The sequence below is a fragment of the Balaenoptera borealis genome (assembly GCF_965194805.1).
Source record: "Balaenoptera borealis genome assembly, chromosome: 8".
Classification (NCBI taxonomy): Eukaryota; Metazoa; Chordata; class Mammalia; order Artiodactyla; family Balaenopteridae; genus Balaenoptera; species Balaenoptera borealis.
This window is the reverse complement of record NC_138865.1, coordinates 32,210,146-32,232,946: the sequence shown is the minus strand read 5'-3', so window position 1 is coordinate 32,232,946 and position 22,801 is coordinate 32,210,146. Positions and strand designations below refer to the sequence as shown.

At 38.4% G+C, this 22,801-nt stretch overlaps 1 protein-coding gene across 17 annotated transcripts in view; it reads left to right on the top strand.

Annotated features, from left to right (window-relative positions):
* The window catches only part of LOC309632884 (V-type proton ATPase subunit B, brain isoform-like), a 109,609-nt gene that overhangs the window by 39,950 nt on the left and 46,858 nt on the right, over nt 1–22,801 (top strand). For 16 of the 17 annotated variants that reach the window (XR_014247109.1, XR_014247110.1, XR_014247111.1 and 13 more), the window contains one exon: nt 11,747–11,857. The exons of the other annotated variant lie outside the window; for it this stretch is intronic. Coding sequence is in view for 12 of the 16 variants with exons in the window: in XM_082400865.1 (XP_082256991.1) it covers nt 11,747–11,857 (111 nt within the window). In the remaining 4 variants the exon portion in view is untranslated. The remainder of the gene's footprint in view (nt 1–11,746; nt 11,858–22,801) is intronic. 17 annotated transcript variants of the gene reach the window in all.

Genomic DNA, 22,801 nt, shown 5'->3' with positions numbered 1-22,801 from the left:
TCTGTTTGTTCCTTAATATCTATTATTACATACTTGTATATTTCAGTGATCAGGTTTTGGGAACGTAGATATTTATTATTGTTATATCTTCTTGATGTAGTGACCCCTTTACTGACCTTCTTTGTCTCTTCTTACCTTTTTTGGCTTGAAGTGTGTTTTGTCTGATACAAGGATGGCTATACCCACCTTCTTTTCGTTTCTATTTGCTTGGAATATCATCTTCCATCCTTCCACTTTGAGCCTATGTGCCTTTAGAGCTGAAATGAGTCTTCTGTAGAGAGCATAGAGTTGGACCTTGTTTTTTCAGGCATCCACCCACTATGTGCCTTTTGATCAGTGAGTTCAATCTGCTTACATTTAGGGGTGATTATTGATATGTAAGAATTTACTATTGCCATTTTATCTTTTGCCTTCTGCTTATTTTGTCTCTCTGTTGTTCCTTTTTTCTTCTCTTTCTGTCTGCCCTTATAAGTTGGTGGTTTTCCATGGTGATTTGCTCACTCTCCCCTTTTTTATGTTTATGTTTCTGCTCTAGATTTTTGCTTGTGGTTACCATGAAGTTTACATAAAACATCCTACAGGTAAAATAGCCCCTTTCCTGCTGATGCCAGTTTATCTTCATTCACCTATAAAGGTTTCATCTGCTTACTCTTCCCCTTTTCTATTTTTAATGTTAGAAATGATCTCTATGCTGTGATTTCATTACCAAGTTGTAGTATCTATAGCTATTTTTAATGTTCTTTTCCTTTAACCATTATATTATAGTTAAGAATTTAATATAGTGTTTTAGAAAAGATTTACAGTATTCTAATTATGAGTATTTATCATCTTAATCAGAGTTTTGTGTACTTTTGTCTTTTTGTTTCAGCTTGAAGAGCTCCTTTCAACATTTCTCATAAGGCAGGTCTAGTGGTGGTAAACTCCCTCAGCTTTAGTTTGTCTGGGAAAGGCTTTAATTCTCCTTTATATCTGAAGGATAACTGCCACATATTCTTAGATGGAAATTTTTATCTTTCAATATTTTGAATATGTCATTCCACTATCTATCTCCTGACCTTCAAAGTTTCTGCTGAGAAATCTACTGTAGCCTAATGGGGGTACCTCTGTAGGTTGCTGTCTTTTTTTTTTTTTTCCCCCCCTGGCTGCCTTTAAAATTGCTTCTTTATAATTGAATTTTGACAGGTTCATTAAAATGTGTTTTGGAGGTCTTTCTGTGATGAGATAACAAGATATTCTGTTAGCTTCGTGGATCTGTATATTCATCCCTTCCCCAGATTTGGGAATTTCTCAGCTATTATTTCTTTAAATAAACTCTGTCCCCTTCCCACTCTCTTCTCCTTCTGGGATGCCCATTATTCTTACGTTTCCCTTTCCAATAGAATCAGATATTTCTCATAGGCTTCACTTTTTAAAAATCTTAGCTCTCTCTTTTCTTCCACCTGAATTATTTCTATATTTCTATCCTTGAGCTTGCTAATTCCTCTTCTACCTGATTTGCTCTATTTCCAGTGCATTGTAATGCATTCTTTATCTCATTTATTGAGTTCTTCAGCTCCCGAAATCTGTCTGATTCTTTTTTAGAATTTTAATCTCTTTGGTAAAGTATTCCTTGTGCTTGTTATTTTCATTCCTAATATCATTGCATTGCCTTTATGAGTTTTCTATTCAATTTCTTCATAACAGCTATTTAAAACTCTTTATCAGTTAGATCACAATATTCCATACCTTTGGGTTTGGCTACTGGAAAATTGTCTTGCTTTTTTTTGCAATACCCTATTACCATGATTCCCTAAATAAAAAATGGAACACCATTTTTATTTAGGTAAGACTTTGTTTACTTTGATCCTAAGAATGCAACAGGGTGGCAGTTAGGAGCCTTCCTTTCCAGAAGGTGGCGCTATGGCACAAGTTTTTGGTTTCTCTTACCAGCGTTAACTAGCGGCTTCTAAGATTGGGAACCCACACAGTTAAAACAAAACAAAACAAAACAACAACAACAAAAACAACGCGTGGTGGCAGAATGTGGGCGCAGGGGGGAGGTGTGTGTACTTAGCACTTGGGGCTTTGTGGGTGTCCATGGCCTGGTAGAGGTATCCTCAAGTTGGGATGGGGGCGGTGTCCCGGGGGTCCTTGGGTGGCTGGTCCCCTTGCCTCCAGGGGCAGACAGCAGGAGACATTTTACTTCAGTTCTCTTTGTCTGTCTACTTACCTTTCCTTTCCCTCTGCCCATTCACTGCAGTCTCTCCTCAGAGAGAGCAACTGGTCCCGCCAGCTGTAACACACGTGGCTGGGCAGACTTCCAGTCACTGCCTTCATCCTCCGGCTCCTCTGCCAGAAAGGTGGTGCTGGCTCGCTGCCAGAACAGCAGCCGCCTTCTGTGCTGTCACAGCCTCCTGCCACCAGCTCTGCAGCCACTTACCTCAATCCCTGCTACCTACTCCATGGTCCAATCCACCCACTTTGGATGCACAGGTGGATGGACCTCTTGGATGTCGTTGTATGCTGTGGATAGGTGCTTTTTTTTTTTTTTTTTTTCTAGTTATGGACGTCCTAATAGTTGTAAATCAAAGGAGAGAGAGAAAAAAGGAACGATTCACACTATCATGATACTGACGTCACCCCAAAACTGCATATTTCATTGCTCTGTGACTATTTCAACAATTTGAGTAAGTTGTGTGGAATATTAGACTTTGCCCCTTAAATGGATATTTCAGATTTATATACAAGCAAGGAAGTTTTCCAGTTAATGAGCTATGGATAGTGAAAGTCTTTTTAAACTAAATATTTAAAGTAATATCAATACTAATATGAGTCAACAGCTGAGTTTCCCAAGTGCATCTTTCTGGGCACTAGCGTGATAGGGCTTCAGATTTTTGAAAGTATGTCTTTTACACTGCCCAACTCTCCAATTCTGGTTTAATAACCACAGAACCTAATACAGATACCAGGGCTACTCATATGAAAACTGCAATTTAGTGCACACTCCTGGTGGCTACGTTGAGGGTCTCTCCTGGCACAGTTGAGGTTTTCATCCACTGCAGAGATCTCTCAGCTCCTGTCCCAAGCGTTGTACATTTCCTTCTCTGAAGAACAGAATGTGTCTGCCTTAAGTACACAAATAAATCCTCTCACTAAATCAGAATTTCAGGGGCACGGATGGGGAATTGCCCCTTGGGTATCAGTGTCTGAAAAACTGCTGTGTCTATTTCTCCCCTGAATTTCATTGCACAAAATTATACAATCTTGATAAATCTAGACGTGTTACTTCTAACACAGACATGTTCTCATCTTTCCATTTGTGAATTATTTTTGAAAAATATCTGAGTGTGTTGGATTGCTGAATTTTACTGACATGCCCTGTTTAAGCAGGAATGAGAATGCCTTCTGAAATGAATACTTCATTGGCAGTCCCTTCCTATTAGTGAGAACCCCTCTTCTCTATCTATATTTTCCTGGGTCCCACTATCACATACCTACCCACACCCAGCCTGGAAATTAAGACCGCATGATTTTTCTGTTAGGATGAACTTGGCTGTTTCAATGTTTTAAGCTCAATATATGTCAGGGTTGAAATATAACTTAGATATGGAGATTTAAGAAAGTTGCTCTCGGACTTGTGATCAATTTAATTCAGCAAACATTTATCAAATGCTTACCATGTGCCAGGCACTGTGATGGAAGCTGAAGAAATAAAGATAAATAGTGGTTCTTTAAAAAAAAAAAAAAGTGCTGTTCCTGTATGAGAAGCAGTATGATTCATTAAACTGGCACAAGTTATAATTTTAGAAACACTCCCACCACTGGGAATCTGTTCCTCTTGTCGAATATAATTTTTCAGCAGTCATGAGTGAATAATAATTGGGATAATTAAAATTGACGTTTAAAACAGATCTAAATCCTTGTCTGCTTAGGGTGCTGAAGCAGGACAATCCATGAAAAACTACAGCCATTCTCCCTCCAGATATTTGATTCCTCTGAAGGCTGGTAGAGTCGCACACCCTTGCACAATTTTAAAACCATGAAGGGATAGAACTAAGTTTTATAAATGGGCTCCAGGATGTATAACTGGGGAAAAAAAACCCTGAAAGTTTCTCTTCTTTCTCAGTAAGTTATTTAAATCATAGCACTTATTTTTAAGTGAATACTCAGGGTAGTTGATAAAGAGAAAGCCCCCCTGCCCTTTTTGAAAAATAAACTTTATTTTTTGAGCAGTTTTAGGTTTATGTAAAATTGAGCAGAAAGTACAGAGATTTCCCATATACCCCCTTCCCTCACACATGCTTAGCCTCTGCCATTACCAGCATCCTTCTGCAGAGTGGTGTTGATACTTTTTTTAGTTTACAATTGATGAACCTGTGCTGACACATGATAGTCAGCCCAAGTTCATAGTTGATGTTTCCCTCTCGGTGTTGTACATTCTGTGGGTTTGGACAAATGTATAATGACATGTATCCAGCATTATATTATTGTACAGAATAGTTTCACTGCTCTTAAAATCCCTTGTGTTCCTCTTATTCATTCCTCTCTCCCATCTAAACACTGGCAACCACTGATCATTTTACTGGCTTCACACTTCTGTTTTTTCCAGAATATCATATAGCTAGAATCGTATGGTATGTAGCCTTTAAAGACTGGCTTCTTTCACTTAGTAATATGCATTTGGGTTTCTTCTGTGTCTTTTCATGGCTTGATGGATCATTTCTTTTTATTACTAATGTTCCACTATATGGATGTACCACAGTTTGTTTATCCATTCCCTACTAAAGGTGTCTTGGTTGCTTCCAAGTGTTGGCGTTTAATGACTAAAGCTGCTATAAACATTTTTGTGCCTGTTTTTGTGTAGACATAAGTTTTCAACCCCTTTGGGTAAATACCAAGGAACAGATTTTGGATTGCATGTAGGAATATGTTTAGTTTTGTAAGAACCGGCCAAACAGTCTTCCAAAAAGGCTGCACCATTTTGCATTCCCACCACCAATGAGAGTTCCTGTTGCTCTACATCCTTGCCAGCATTTGGTGTCATTAGTGTTCCAGATTTTGACCATTTTCATAGGAGTGTAGTGGTATCTCATTGTTGTTTTAATGTGCATTTCTCTGAAGACATATGATGTGGAGCATCTTTTCATATGCTTCTTTCTCATCTGTGTATCTTCTTCGGTGAAGTGTCTGTTAAAGTCAGCTTAGGACCATTTTTTAATTGGAGTTGTTTGTTTTCTTATTGGTAAGTTTGAGTTCTTTGCATATTTTGGATCAAAGTCATTTGTTCGATGTGTATTTTGCAAATATTTTCTCCCATCCTATGGCTTGTGTTTTCATTCTCTTGACTGTCTTTTGCAGGGCAGAACTTTTTAATTTTAATAAAGTCCATCTTATCAGTTCTTTTCTTCATGGATCGTGGCTTTGTATCTACAAAGTCTTTGCAGAACACAAGTTCATCTAGATTTTCTCCTATGTTATCTTCAAGGAGTTTTATAGTTTTGTGCTTTACAGTTAGATCTGTGAACCATTTTGAATTAATTTTTGTGAGAGGTAAAATGTCTGTGTCTAGATTCATGTTTTTGCTTATGGAAGTCCATTTGTTCCATTACCACTTATTGAAAAGACTATCTTTGGTCTATTGTATTGCCTTCGCTACTTTGTCAAAGGTCAATTGATTATATTTGTGTAGGTCTACTTCAGGGCTCTCTGTTCTGTTTCACTGATCTATTTGCCAGTTCTTTTGCCAATACACTGTCTTAATTACTGTACCTTTATGGTAAGTCTTGAAATCAGGTAGTGTCATTCCGACCACTCTGTTCTTCTTCAATATTGTTTTGGCCATTCTGGGTCTTTTGCTTCACCACACTAACTTTAGAATCAGTTTGTTGATATCCACAAAATAACTTGCTTGAATTTTGATTGAGATTGCCTTGAATCTATAGATCAAATTGGGAAAAACTGAAATCTTGACAATATTGAGTATTGTCCATGAACATGGAGTATCTCTCCATTTATTTAGTTCTTCCTCGATTAATTGCTCAGAGTTTTGTAGTTTTCCTCATATAGATCTCATGCATATTTTGTTAGATTTATACCTAAGTATTTTATATTTCTTAGGTGCTAATGTAAATAGCATAGTGTTTCAGATTCCTAATTCCACTTGATCATTGCTAGTATATAGAAAAACAATTGACTTTTGTATTTTAACCTTGTATCCTGTGACCTTGCTATAACCACTTATTAGTTCCAGGAGTTTTTGCATAGATGATCTTGTCATCCATAACAAAGACATTTCTTTCCTAATCTGTATCCCTTCTATTTCCTTTTCTTGTCTAATTGCATTAACTAAGACTTCTAGTAGGATGTGGAAAAGGAGTGGTGAGAGGGAAAATCTTTGCCTAGTCTTGATCTTAGTGGGGAAAGTTTCCAGTTTCTCACCATTAAGTGTGGTGTTAGCTGTAAGTTTTCGGTAGATATTCTTTATCAATTTGTGAAAGTTCAACTCTATTCCTAGTTTACCAAGAGTTTTTACCATGGATGGGTGTTGGATTTTGTCAGATGCTTTTCTTCATCTATCGATAGCACCATGTGATTTTTCTTTGTTAGCTTGTGGATGTGATGGATTACATAAACTGATTTTTGAATGTTGAACCAGCCCTGAATACCTGGGACAAATTCCACTTGTTTCAGTATGTAATTCTTCTTCTATTTTTTAAAAATCTGTTAAAATTTTTATTTTATTTTACTTTATTATTTTGTTTTTGGCCACACCGTGTGGCTTGTGGGATCCTAGTTCCCTCACCAGGGATTGAACCCGGGCCCCCTGCAGTGGAAGCATGGAGTCCTAACCACTGGACTGCCAGGGAATTCCCTGTAATTCTTCTTATACATTGTTGGATTTGATGGCTAATATTTTGTTGAGGATTTTGCATCTGTGTTCGTGAGAAATATTGGTCTGTAGGTTTCATTTCTTGTAATATCTGTGATTGGTTTTGGTATTATGGTACTATTAGCCTCATAGAATAAGTTAAAAAGTATTCCTCTGTTTCTATCTTCTAAAAGGGATTATGGAGACATGGCATGATTTCTTCCTTAAATGTTTGGCAGAATTCACCAGGGAAGCCCTCTGGACTTTGTGCTTTCTGTTTTGGAAGGTTATTATTATATTATTAAAATAATTATTTGAATTATTGTTTTAAATTTTTTAATAGATATTTGTCTTTCTCCGTCTGACTTATTTCACTTAGTATGATAATCTCCAGGTCCATCCATGTTGCTGCAAATGGCATTATTTCATTCTTTTTAATGGCTGAGTAATATCCCATTGTATATAGGTAGCACATCTTCTTTATCCATTCATCTGTCCTCAACAAAATACTAGCAATGCAAATCCAACAATACATTAAAAGGATCATACACTATGATCAAGTGGGATTTATCCTAGGGATGCAAGGATTTTTCAGTATCTGCAAATCAATGGCTGTGATACACCACCACAAGTTAAAGAATAAAAACCATATGATCATCTCAATAGATGCAGAAAAAGCTTTTGACAAAATTCAACACCTATTTATGATTAAAGACTCTCCAGAAAGGGTCCTAGAGGGAACATATTTCAAAATAATATAGACCATATACAACTAACCTACAGCTAACATCATACTCATCAGTGAAAATCTAAAAGCATGTCCTCTAAGATCAGGAGCAAGACAAGGATGTCCACTCTCACCACTTTTATTCAACATAGTTTTGGAAGTCCTAGCTGTGGCAAACAGAGAAGAAAAAGAAAAGGAATCTAAATTGGAAAAGAAAGAAGTAAAACTGTCACTGTTTGCAGATGATATGATATTAGACATAGAAAATCCTACAGGTGCTACCAGATAACTACTAGAGCTCATCAATGAATTCAGTAAAGTGACATTTTCTTTGCTGAGGAATTTTTAGTCTACTTTAGAACATAATGCATATTGAAAAGATGCCATTTATATACAGTTGTGTATAAACTGGATTTGAAAGTTCTGAAGAAACTAAGAGCATGCATCACCAAGGAGCTGTAGTAATCCAAAGAGGTTTGTCTGGGTCTGTTTTTTATTTATGGAGAGGGTAGATTTAAGTAGTTTTAGGAGGAGGTCAAGGGTCTGGAAAACACTCAGATAGTGTCACTTAGATTGAGAGGATTATGTTTTCCCCAGCTATGGGAAGTTCCAAATTTCTAAGATTTTACCTGGAGAAAAGAATATATATATAATTTTTAAAAACAGAAGCTGAAATATTGTTTAATAATTTCAGTATAAAGCTGTTCTGTTGGCAGGACAAACAATAGGCCATTGATTAAAATGATGTTACAATAGGTACAACTACTGAGACAATGTTTGCTCATTTAATACATAAGAACGTATTATAGAAGCATGCACACAGGGATGTGCCGAGCACTCTGATCTGAATCATACATAAATCATGAACAATTACGGTGTGTCTGTATTTTCTATAAGACACGTTACAATGGATCCTCAGTTTCCCTTTAGAGTTCCTAAGCTTTTCTGAGAACATTTGAGCTTCTGAGTACATTTGCACTTTTGAAGGAATAAGTGCATTTCAAAACTGAGATTATTTCATAGAATAATTTCTTATTAATATGAGTGTTATTATGAAGAGAAATAAACTTGCTTTAGCCTATTGAACTGTAATATTATCTGCCTATTTTCATTTGTTAATTCTTACAAGATTATTACTTGTACTCACCTCATTTTCCCCCTAAGTGGTAAATAGTTGTACTTTTCAGTTGTTTTGCCATCTCGTTTGTTAAAAACAATTATTTATGAATAATTGTTGTAGCTTTGAAGCATTTCAGGATTCATCTTTTTTTTTTTGGATAGAAATAGTATGTATCAGACTATTGATAAGAATAATATTCAGTGGAAATCAAATATTTTTTAATGATTCCAGAAAAAGAAAATTAAGTTGTGTCTTAACAATTTTGGCTCCAGGAATCGTAGTATAAAATATAGACATTTCAGATGGAAAACAATGGTTAAGGAGATTTTTGGATGGCATCTGAGACTTCACCTAACTTGAATGTAATTTAGTTAAAACCACAGTGAATGTACTGAAAACACTGTCCAAACACAGAGCCGCTCTTTTCCAAGTACCTTATTGGACATGGTCACGTTTTTTGATCACGTGCATTCTCAAATTTGACTGTGTGGAAGTGAATTGGAACAACCAATTAGGGTTGTAAAGAAAATGATCACTTTTAAAATTGTTTCTCAAAGGCAAAGATGACTTCATAAGAGCGAGTACATCTTACTCTTTTTTTTTTTTTTAAAGACTAAGATTCATATGCCTTCTTTTGAGGAAAGAATAAAAAATGAGAATATGGCTTGGAACGTTGAATGCTGCCTTCTATATCTCTCTATAGGGAAAACGTCCTTATAGAATATTTTGAAGAAGCTTATGTGATGACTTGTCTTACCATACTGAAAATAATAAAAGCAAACACTATTAATCCTCATAGAAACCCTATGAATTGTGTGATTCCCCTTTGTCCAGTTGTGTGATTCAGTTGTGTGACATCCTCATTGTACAGATGAGGTAACTGAGGCTTAGGGAGGGCCAGTGACTTCCCAAGAGTAGGCAGCTTGGTAAATGTCATGCCCACACCCTGTCTGGCTCCAGAATCTACACTTGGTCCTCACTGTTTCCAACCCAGAAAGGAGAGACCCCAATACGGTGAGATGAGAAAGATGTGAGCAGAGGGGACTGAGTGGGGAGCGTCTGGGGAGACTCAGAAAGGAAGGCGTGCTGGGGGGGGTGGGGGAGGCTGGGAAAGGAGCAGGCTTCCCAAGCTAAACAGTTGATGGAGATAATCTTCACTTACCCTCCACCAGCTCTGTGACTTTGAGCAGGTTACTTAGATCCCTGGGACCCCTTTACCTAAAGGGGGAATGATGCAGGCCTGGTCTGCTCAACAGGCAGAGAAATTGTCCCCTGAGAAATTGTCACGTTAACATTCGAGTTAGCACAGCTGACTGTGGATTGTGGATAATCCCAATCTTCTGGAATTTTCTGAATGGCTAATAATGCCCCAGTAATGTCTCAACAGCTTTGTACTTGCAGTGCACACACTCACAACGGGTGTTTCTTTGCTCTTCCTTGTGCCAAGGACCCTTCGGGCACTTTGCTGAAGCCTGACCCCTTCTCACAGCAATGCTTGTAAATGCATAAAATGTATACATAGGGTTACAAAGTAAATAGTTATATTGAAATGCTGATATCAATGTACTAGAAATTGTAACATAGTGGTTTCTTAGTTATTAGCGCATTAAAAAACAAGATCTAGTGGTGACTTTAATAAATACTGTTATTTTGAAGTAAAGGGGACCATAAACAATATTTCTAGATGTCTTGGACAACGATTGCTATTAAAATATCTGTAACTTATGTTGGTAACATATGCACGGGCACTGGTGAATATAGTCTGGTTTGTCTACATTTGTGACTGAAGAATATGCTAAATTTTAGCTAGAGGTTAGTGAAAATAAAGATGTAATTTTTTTCTATTCATCTCAACAGACCCCCTATATCATATTTGTACCACACGTTAAGAACCCCTGAGCTGTGTGGTTCACTGCTTCAAGTTCTGTGAAAAACCCTCCTGAGCTTTGATTGAACTTCTAATGAATCTTTAGATCAAGCTAGGGAAAACCAGTACCTTAAAAGTAGTCTTCCTATTTGCAATCATTGTAGTCTGAATTTATGTAGTTTTTCTTTAATGTCTTTCAATACAATTTTTATAATAATCTCTATAAATGTCCTGCAAATTCTGTAAGATTCATTCTTAGATACTTTATATGTTTTGTTAGTATTTGCTATCCTATTTAATTTAATTTCTAACTATGGATAAGTTTAGAAATACTATCAGCTTTTGTATAATGAATTGTTAAGCTAGCCAATGACTTTCAGAATTTCTACCTCCATAATCATATCATCTGGAAACGATAACGGTTGCTCTTTTTTATCCAATTTTGTGCTTTTAATTTTTAAATTTTCTCTTACGTACTGATAGGACTTTCAGTGCAATGTTCAATAGAAACGGTGGTGTCTGTGAAAGTGTTCTTTCTGATTTTCAAGGAAATACTTTTAATATTTTCCCATTTAGGAGTGACGTGCTGGAACCAATTTTTAGCAGCTAGCAAGAGCCAATCATTAACTTTTCATGAATTTTGCATGAAAATACAATCATTATTAAAAATTAAATTATATAAACATAATTAATTAAATCATATTAAAACAAAAGTAATACATTCTGAAAACTCACCACTTCCTACTTTATTTTATGTCATCTTGCTGTTATCAGTGCTCTTGAGGTTATTTACATACCTTGTGTCTGCGTGGTGAAAATACTATATAATGATTCTTTTTCCAACTTCCTGGTCAGTGACATCACGCTGCTAGCTTTGAATTGGCCATGGTACGAGTATTTACACCATGGAAAGTGGCAAATGCTACCAATCAGGGTTTTTAATTTTCCTTAAGAGCCTGTTGTTCAACGTTTATTAACACACCTCTGATCAAGACTGATGTTTGCCACAGGCTCTAGCATTTTCCTAGCCTGTTAACTAAAAAGAAAGGAAATTAAGGAAAAAGAGAAGGGAGGGTGGCAGGGAAATAGGAAGGAAAGGAAAGTAAAAGGGAAGGAAGAAGAGAGGAAGAGAGGACAGGAAAGCTTTAATCAGTGTATTAACCCGCACGTGGTGTTTCCCCCCAGATAGCTGTGACGCTCCTCTGGCGTCTGCCCTGCCCCGGGCTTCCTTCAGCAGCTCCTCAGAGCGGTCCAGCAGCCACGGCCCTGGCTTCGCAAGCCTTAATCGCAGAGACGGTGAGTCTGCAGCTGTCTTGTCAATCCACCCTGATTCTTTCCCAGAGAGAATTATTTTCATTTTTAGTTCATATTCCTTCTTATAGGTCAAAACTTAATTATATTGAGTTTAATGAAACTGAAGAAAGCAGCAGGTTCATCATATCTGCTAGTATTCCTCTGCTAGCTTTCTTCTTGCTTATGATCCATTTTTTGGTTTGTTTTGATATCTTCCTTCCCTATTGATTGCCAGCAAATGATCATCAATAAGATTTATGAGAAGGGAATTATTGGAGTCTAGATTTTTTCCAGGGTTATCATCCCTTTTTAGTTTTAGGACCGGCGACAGAAGGGTGACTAGTCAAGTGCGCTGGTCATGAATAAGTACAACAACACAAGAAGGAGCCAGTGCTGCAGCCACTGGGGAAGCCTGATGTTTGCAAGATGTGAAGCTGCCAAAGGATGTCATGGGAAAATGACTCCATTCCCAGGACTTGGCCTGGGAGGAGACCAGGTGAAGGCTGCTACTGAAAATAAAGATTCCCTTCCTATTAGTGGGAAGGGAGTTAATGACTTACTTTTTGGAAAGATCCGTTTTTGCTACTTGAATGTTGTCGAGTGAATTACCTCTTCTATTGCACAAATACTAATTCAGTGGATTAAATAAGTGAATACATACACTTCAAATTCAAATGCTTTGCTACTTTTTTTGATTAACTTTTATTGGAGTATGGTTGCTTGACAATGTTGTGTTAGCCTCCACTGCACAACAAAATGAATCAGCCGTACCCATACAGATATCCCCTCCCTTTTGGACTTCCCTCCCATTTAGGTCACCACAGTGCATTAGGTAGAGCTCCCTGTGCTATACAGTATGTTCCCATCAGTTGTCTATTTTATACATAGTATCAATAATGTATATATGTCAATCCCAGTCTCCTAATTCCTCCCACCCCACCCCTTTCCCCCTTGGTATCCATACATTTGTTCTCTACGTCTGTGTCTCTATTTCTGCTTTTGTTTTGCTACTGTTTTAAGGGATAGATTTTTTAAATGAAAGATGAATTCAGAAAGTAAAAGTTAAAATTAACTGTGTCCCATGTAAACGCACTGCTGTAAATTCTGGAGATACTACTAAGGAATTGAGTGTTTTCCTCCCTTTCTTTGACATTTCTAAGATCAGAGTTAAAGTCTAGCTTGAACTTTACTGTGTCCTTAAGGATCAAATTTGGGAACCTAGTAAGTGATCAAATAGATTGGCAGGGAAGGGTAAGAACACAGGTGAAGAAATTCAATGAGCTCAGGATGGGAAGGCATGTCCATTAATTGTCCACCTTCATGGTCTTTTCCCAGGAAAAAGCATTTTGTGGCCAGATATTTACTCCTCAAAGCATCATTCATAATCATTTTTAGCACCCCAGTAAAAATATATTCTCATTGAAACCAGATTTCAATGAGATCAGTTATCAAATTACCCATTTTCGGTCTGGTGGTTATTCTAATATCAGCTTAACATCTAAACTTTCCAGTGGTTTCCCTAAAATTGTAAAAACTAAATAAGCCATATTTAATTAGTTTAAAGTGGCCCGAGGGGCTTGTGTGTTGTGTTTCTAATTTGCATGTGTAGAGTATCTTTATGATTCAGGCCTCCAGTGCTATCAATATAGTGGCACTGGGAAGTTTATAAACATTAGAAGGGAAAATCCTGAAGCTTAAGATGAACTTATTTCCATTATATTTAATTAAAAAACTAATAACTCAGAATATTATAAGCCATCATTATAAAATGGTAAGTACAAAGCTTATCTTTTATATTTAAACTACTCTCTTTGCAAATTTAAATTAATTATTTTAAGAGTGGCAATCAACTGATGAGGGTTTTTTTTTCATGGTTGTTGCTACTCTGATTGCATATAGTTTACATTTCACTAAATATCCCTAGATATTACCACCTGATTTCAGACCCATTTCTAAAGCATGCTTTAGACAGCACAATTTATCAATATTCCTTCTGAAGGATTATCTATATGTGTTTTCTGTTAAAAGCCAGCATCCCAGAGTCTTTATTGACATTTCCTTTGCCTTGGTAAATGCTGGAGAACATATTAGTTCACTTTAGTTTAGATGATTATGATGTAAAATGTGGATAGTATGAAATGTGGATGAATATAATGAGGGCGATGATTCTTCATATATAGTAGTTTTAGCTTTTTGGAATATTTTGTGTATGATCTAGTGAGGAAAATCATGTTCGACTCCCTGATTGTATGGTTAAAATTTCCTTGGTCTGTGTTGTGGTATTTGGAAGTTTTAAAGAAGGTGGTCTGTCTTACACCCCTAGTTTCTTATTTTGCCCATAAGGCATTGCGCTTCTAGAATGTTCATTAAGAATTAGAAATGTCTCAAATATCACAGCTTCCACCAAGAACTTTATACATAGCAGCTGATCAATTCATCTACCTGATACATAAAGGTAGTAAGAGAATAGTCTATACATAATTTTTGATTGTATGTGTGTGCATATATATAAATTTGACCCACTGTCTAACCCCCCAAAGCCAAATAATTCAAACTTTAAGGCATTTTATGATTTTAAAGTACTTCACTGATTCAACACATAACAAATGTTAATTAATTGACTAGAACTTATTGCACATTTCATGTTTTCTCTTTTACATATTTTTTACTTATGCAGTTTATGTATTTATTTTGTTTTCTATTAATTTATGAAAAGTAGTAAAATATTTCTTAGAAAAGACTTTGCAATAAATAGAAGAAAGAAGTCTATGAAGGATATTAAGAGGAATGAGCAGAGAAGTTAGGAGGGATCCAGGCGTTTCTAGGGACAGGTGGGCCAAAGCAGAGAGATGCAGACCTTGCATCTTTGAAAACCATGATTCCTGAGCATGTTACCACCTGTTTGCCAGTGTTTTCTGTGAGCTCCCTAATGGAAGTGTTGGTTATTGTAGAGATAGGAATGGGCTAGTATCATCACTCAACATTGGACTAAGTGCTCCTGGAGTTTACTTTTGAAATTTCTAGTCTGGTTCCTCTAGCATTCCCATTTTGAAGTCTGGGATTGGGTTCCAGATAATACATTTAACAAAGTATCCCCTCTGAGGTCATACACCTTACCTTTTTATACAGAGAAACACAAATTACTGGAAATGCCTGAATGTATAATTTTTCTGAACTGATGGATTTTTTTTAAGGGGTAAAACACAGACACGTACATGTATTCATATACCTATTCAAGAAAATTGATGCCATTAGATAAAAATGTAAAGTTCTTGAAGCTTTACATCTTTACAGTCAAATTGGGTTTGACTATTCATATTAGCTGAATTTGTTTCCATCAATATTAAATTGATATTTCCTAGAATTACAAGTGACCTAATATTTCTCATGTAAAATCAAGATTGCTGAAATCTGTGTATTCTAAATAAGAACATGCTATAATATTGACTTCATTTTTTTCTTCTCAAAAATCTCCTAAAGGAACTTTATGCAGTTTATTCAAGTTTATTCAAAACAAAAGTTAAAAAACCAAAACCAAAAGTAAAAAAACTACCTTAGAGTAAATCATGCTGGACTTTCATTCTAGATCTTGCATGTGAGAATAAACTTTTGTTTTTACAATTATTGTTACTGGAGGTGACCCTTCATGAAACTGGCTTTAGCATTTCAGATGCTGCTTTCCAACTCCGGATAACATGTTCTTTTTAGCCATGTGACGTGTTCTCTTTAGTCACCGCAGGCATGGTGGTGAGATAAGTGGTCTGGCCAGAGCTGATTGAGATTGATTAGGAGGAAGCGTACACACATTTTGTTCTCCTTTTTGGTTCCCCCAAAGTGCTTGCATAAACAATCATCCCCAGAAAGAGGGACAACTCCGTTCATGGCCCAGATGCTGAAAATCACGCCCTCTAATGCGGCAAGCCACTCATCACTGACAGTGCAAATGAGACTGCTTTAAATTTAACTTGATCAAAAATGGCATATCAGATTACTATATTGTGTATTGCAAACAGAAAGTAGATGGAGACAAGCTGAACTGACTGGATGTTTTCTTTTCTCTTTGTAATTCTTCACCTTTCCCGTACCGAGACGTTGATCATATTTCCTCACAACAGACTTATGTGTTGGTGGAGCCAGGAAAGATTTTGTCTAATGCTCCCAATACAATTGATGGCTGAGCATATTAGCAACAATTCTCAGCGTTAAGATATTTATTTCTCACTTTAGGAAGTACATTTACTAGTACAAGTTAATACTCCAGGTTTTAGCAGGAAATAAATACACATGATTCGATTAGCAGAAAATGCTTAGGCCTGGGCATCAGACACTAAATATTTTCTTATAACCTGGAACGTCTGATTATTTGGACTCTGCAATATCCCAAATAAGCTGTGATGTAAAATTCACTGTTTTTTACAAAGAAATGTTAGAAAATGGAAAGAGTGAATAATAATTTAAAATATCTAGACGTATATCAACTCCTGATATAAATCAGAATATTACTGAATACATCAAAAATGTTTGATGCAAGTCTTATAATAATAAACTTGTCCCTCATATTTTTTCATAAAATCGTAGTTCTCCAGTCTTTCTATCTTTTATTCACAGGCTAGGTGCCTGGTAGAACTGGTCAGTATTCCCAAATACTAGTCTGAGCAATTCAGATGGCAATAAAAGGGCTTGCAAACCAGATTTTTATAAAGGCATATGAATGTACTGGGGAATTTTTGCCTCTGGATGTCAGATTTTTCATTCTGTTTATCTGTGCTTCCTAAAAGTTTTTAGACCTATTAGGGCCAAGACACATTCTTTATCCGAATTTTCTTAACAAATGATCCTGCAGATGCAACTGTGGGTATTGAGTGCAGTGGACAGGCCAAATGTAATAGCATCCATGTAAAATACACCCATGTACTAAAGCACAGAGCACTGTCTTGGTGACCAGGCAACTTTATTAAATCACGGCATGATGGTAGCATGTGAGAGGAGAAGCCCCCAAATCCCAGGGTTCGTGCAGACCCTGCCGTACACTTGTCACACAGAACTCATCTGCTCAGATTTTCCCATGGTCCTTTTCAAGGTCTGGAGTCTCCAGGTTACCTCCATAGAACCTAAGATGCTAGATGAGACAAACCAGAACAAACCAAACGTGTTTTTCAGCGTTGTCAACAACCTTCAGGGAGGCAATGTTGTCATTTCTCTCTACCAAGTAGCCCAAATTATAGCACTACCCCCAGAATAAGGCAATCCTCAGTCTCTTTTGGATTCAGTGGACTCTTTTGAATGGGTGAGCATCTTCCAGGGATGCTCAGATTTCTTTGTTCCTGCTTCTTTCCAAGACAGTGTTTGGGTTTACAGAAGGGCTGGTGCCCTCATGGAGCTGGATGGTGGGGCTTCTCACGTTGGGGCTCAGCTCCTTGCTATCTGCTGAAGGGAGTTTGTCTGCTTTTAACGCTGAGGGTTACTTGGCACCTGCTCCTGAAGCCTGTGGTGGATTTACCTCTTGGTAAGACCGTGTTCCCAGGGAACAGGTCATTGTCCCCTCCGGGATCTTTGCGATGTCACTTCTTGCCTCCCTGAAGGCTGACCATGAGTCTCATTTGGTTTCCAGCCTGAGCAGCCTTGGTTACAGGTTTAATTTGCCTTTTCCAAGTTGACCTTCTGTTCAGATCCAGTCAGACTCTCATCTCACTTCTGTGCCCCCTTTTGATGGCCTGTGGGCAGTCTGGTTCACCATACCAAGGGGAAAAAGATCGTCAAATGGTTTTGTCCTGGCAGTTTAGTCCAGAAGTAACGTATCACTTCCACTCAGAGCTTGTTGGCCAGAGCTGGTCACATAGCCCCACCCAACCACCAGGGGGCGTGGAAATCGCAATCCTCCAAGTGCCTGGAAGGTAGAAGAAGGGAAATAGTTGGCAACCATTAGTAATGACTACACAGCCCCCTACAAGGTGATCTCCCAAAATTCCAAATGGAAGCCAAGACAAAGCCTTTCCACAGCTTGCTTATTCCTCTCACTTTTCTGATCCCCCTGGGACTTCGTTCCTGAGCAAGGTGTCTGAATCACCCTCCCACCACCTTTTACCCTTCCTCCATTTCCTCTTTTTCCCAAGATCGTCTGGGTTCCCATCTCTTCTTCCTGCCAAAGAGGGAGACATCACACGTCCTGTTTCCTATTTTTCTCAGTTGGTTTTTGCCCTCCCTGGCTTCTCTAGGGCTTCATGGGATAATGATCACCGGCTAACAGGATTTACCAGAGAGGAATGAAAAAATTTTGCAATCCTTGCAAAATTATGTCTGTGTTTATAATCTGCCCAGTAAGTATCTTATGGTGGCCACAATTTTGCCATAGTATTTTTCCAAGAGTAAGTACTGCCTATGACGTACTTGGCAACTTCCCAAAAGGTATGTGGAAGCCCTTCTAAGCACTATCCAAATTCAAAAATAGTTGTCTAGCAAATTCCACTCTGTTCTTTTCCAAAGTAATCACTTTTACATCATGTATAATATACAGAAATGTTCATGAACGTTATTTATTTAACAGAATGTATCCTTGACATACACCATGATGTCTTTGTTTACTCCACTTTTAATAAATATTATTGGCATCCCTATGGAGATATATTTTATCCCATTACATACTGCTTTACTCATCCAATGCAATTACATTGCCTCTTGTAGGGATATTCCCTTTTTCTTGTTTGGAGTCACTGATGAAAGACGTACCAAGTGAGGTGACCTTCAATCCTGCCAAAGGGGTGAGGTTCAATTAGCAACCTTTCATGAGGCATCTGGGATCACTAATGATCAAAGCACACAGGAGTCTTGAACTTCTGGTTTAACTTGTAGCACAGAGACTGGTCCAGGAAGGCCACAGCCAGTGACAAAGGCTAATGGAATATCTCAGTGGACCCTGTGGTCAGCTACTCCCACCTTTGCTCTGAACATTAATGAGGAGCTTCTGGACTAGGGGCTGACTGGAAGATGGTATTTCAGGGGTTCCCTGTTCTCTCTGTCCTGTGATCCTTGCAGTAGACTCTTCCCTTGTTGCCATGTTTCCTCCAAGGAAATCCAGTGGAGCAGGCTTTTCTCCGACACAAAATAATGCCATACTTTGCTGGGGATGAATGCCTACACCCCAAAAAAATGCACCTTTGTCAGTAGTATTTACATTTTGTGATGCTTAGACCTCATCCTTTTTGCATTCTCATTTTACTACTCTATTTTGTATAGCAGCTCGTCTGTACATATCTCTTTTTATCCAAGGCTTCCACAGTGTGCTTACAAATTGTAATGAATTCAGCTACATAACATCACTAAAGAAAATGGTAAGTTTTACCATCAATGGACTTTTTTTCCAAAGGCTTCTGGCTAACTGAGCAGTCAAGTATGGATGGATAATTTAGTACTCATGGTTTTATTTCTAAGCATGTCACCCTTGCATTTCCTGACATGATCCTACACTGAATTTAATTAAAAAGAAAAAGGAGCTCTTGCCTTAAGAAGAGTAACGGTGTGTCCCTGGGAAGTGGTGGGGGCCTTGGAGCAGAGCGCCTGGCCTCCTGCCCTTCTGGGCATCCTGGATTCCCCACTGCTCTCTACATATCAGAGGGAGATGCAGCTATTCTGAGTGGCCTCAACAATGATCTGGAATCATATCTGTTCTGAATAACTCAGGGGGCCTCTGAAAGATGCACAATGATGCTTTTATAGAATTAGACCAGATCTCAGAGCTGCATCTCTCATAAACATGAAGATTTCACGGGAGATGCACAAATAAACTTGGTCATACATTTTATTCAGTCATGCATGAGGTATTTAGCACATGTTCGGATGGTTTATAGGCTTGCTGGGCAATTCGTATTTTATTTCTAAGGTGAGAAATGAGCAAAATCATCTTATAGTCTTGTCAATACAGAACTTCAAACACATAAGAACTGCAAAGCCTGAGATCAGTTCAGATCTGAATGCCTCTCTACTGTGTGTTTCTTTAAAATTTGGTCAGGAGTGTCTATGAGAGAAGCAAAACAAAACACACAGTAGCAATGGATTTTTGTTTATTTTATGCAGAAAGAGCTGCAGTGATGAATGTTAATTGCCAAGGGCATTGAAAGTTGTCCCTCGGGACACTGCACACAGAACTTAAGGGAGTCACGTGTGAACAGTCACACTGTACTTTTTTTCTTTAATATCACTGGCATTTAATTTGAATCACAAATTAACAAGTATACACTTATTTTTTATTTAATTTTAAATTGTTTACAAAACCATTATAGGGTATGTCTGCATTTAGTACAGGAATCTGTTTTACAATTAGGCAGCTCTGTGTGATTTTTTCATTATGGATACACTTTTTGGAAAACTACCTGTTGTCTCCTGCTCAGGCTGCTAGCAGACTGCAGGAAGCACAGCAGAAAGGGAATCAGAGGTTACCTAGACAGGTCCAGAGGGAGGATTTCTGCAATTTTTACATCCTGATAGCCAGAAATGGTATATGTAGATAGTTGGAATTGCTCCTTAAGAAATCAGAGCTGGAGCAAATGCTTAAATTTCCCTCAGCAATGTAGGCAGGGTTGTGACAAAAACACCAATATATAAATCCCAGAGATCTCTGAGTGGGATGGTCAGGGAGCATCCCCAGGGCCTGCCGCCCTATGGCCCCTTTTTCCTGGGAACATCTGTTACTCCTGCTTATCTCACCCTCTCCCCACTCACCCAGCCCCGCCTGGAATCTGGAATGAGTTTTCTGTGAATTAAGATACATTTAAGAGAGGAAAGAAATACACAGAGCTTGATGAGCTCCCATTTGAGACAATGTAATGGAGATCTTGGAGGGAAACTTCCCTTGGTTACAATTTCAATTTAGCCATTTACTTGCTTGACATTTAGATGCCCTGGAGATAGGTTAGTCTGTTCACTTCAGATTATCCCACTTGACTTTGCTCCCTTTGGTATCTTTCTGCTCTGGACCTTGTTCCAACTTGAAGAAGGCATGAGCTATTCTCCTTTTCAACTCTGGGTAATTTCTACCTCTGGGTAATTTCCCCCTCTGCACAAAGCTGACACTCATTATGACAGTGCATGCCCCGTGGCCACCAGGGGCAGGGGTCATTTTCATCTTGATCAGTGACCAGAATAATTAAGGCCCTAGCTGAGAGTTTCCTGTTCAGCCTTTCCTCTCCCCAAAGACACAAGTCACTGCCTGTGTCTGAGCCAACGAAAGGGGGGGGAAACAACCACACAGGGATAACTAGAGACAGAAACCTTCCAATATATCTGCCAGTATATCAATATAAAAGACAGTCTGGTATTGATAAGCAAACAATACTGAATAACTGACAAATCGCAGGGATATGTTCTTAGAAGGGGTAGAGAATGAAAAGGGAGCTAAGCTTTAATAAAATACCCTCACCCGAACCTAAAATGATTGTTTTTTGCTTGTCTGCAAAGCAGAGACTGTAACACCCGTCCCACTTGCCGGGTGCATGGAGGAGTTGTGAGGTAGCACTTAGAGCATCAGGGAGGGTCCTGAACACATCACATGCTTGTGACAAGTTTTGGCTTTCCTCATTTTCTCTCCTTTATCTAGTATAAAGTGGCAGGTAACGGGCCATTCAGTAATGAAAAGACTGCAATGCCCCACACTCTGGATGTCACCCCTCTTTCACCATGACTGTCTCCCATCTTGCGATCGTGTATGGGAGAGAAAGTATTGTGCTAGATGCTCTAACACAGCTTCTTGTTGAATTCTCATTGCAGCCCTAAAGCATACCTATCACACTTTGCTGGGAGGGATGTTTTGTGTTCAGTGTCCTAAGCTGTGGAACCTTGTTCTGTGCAAGTCAGACCCTCTGGACATGTTTTCCTTTGTATGAATTGTGACACTTTATTCAACTAAGGGGCTGAGGCAGGAGACAGGACGGTGACAATGGAAAAAGACAGTCTGTGGTGTGGTCAGGGGAAGAGCTGGGTGGGAGGGCAAGTGCCTTTCTTGTGGGTTCAGCGCTGGTGACTCCAAAACAGTAATTGCAAATCCCTGGGCTCTGTTTCAGGGGGTGTTGGTTCCCAGGGGGAATTTACTGAAGATTTGCAACATTGAATAATGCAGGCTGATCAGTTTCAGAACCACTGCTCTGCAGCTAAGAGCTGGTGGGGCGGCTGTGCTCAAGCGTACCCACTTTAATGTTGTTTCAGTGTATTTTGTTTTGTTTTCCATTACAGAACAGTGATCTCCCTTACCCATCAGTAAAACTGTTCGGGGCTCCCTAACAGTCCTCAGGTTACATTTGTGCATTTCCCACTTTTTCCAGTCATTAGAAAAAAGGGCATCTACCCCGGTGGACTGCGTGCATGGGCGAATGCACAGTAATTCAGCATCATCACCCTACAGGGGTCTGGGGATTACACCGTGGCTGTGTTACCCAGCTGAAATGAATTGCTTTGCAGCACAGGGAATTCTGCAGTTTCATTACTTTATCAGAGTACCTACTTAATCAGATAGCTTAATTTGCATACCAGTAGCACCTTCTCACCACAGGTAAGGAATATGAAATGTTCAAGGTTGATTACCAGCAGATGGTGAAGAGTGGTTGACAGAGACGTGGCTGCATCATCTGTGGGAGAGGCTGGTCCCAGGGCAGATGCTGGAAGCATGCTGACGCTTTTTACTCTGTTGCATTTCTGTCCATGTGGTACCCGTGTTGATGATACTTCCCGCTTCAAGAGAGATTAAAGATGACAGAGAAAGATTGTGAAATGCAAAAAGAAGAAGTTATCTTCAGTACATTCTTTACAACCTTGATACTAAGAATACAGGACATTTAGCAGTTTCGCAGAGATTGAAACTGATTCATATAAAACTTCAAATGTAGAACCTTTAAGTTAAAATGATCAGCTAAATGCCAACACCTAATTTCTGACTTCTTTTGGCAATTATTATAAAATTAC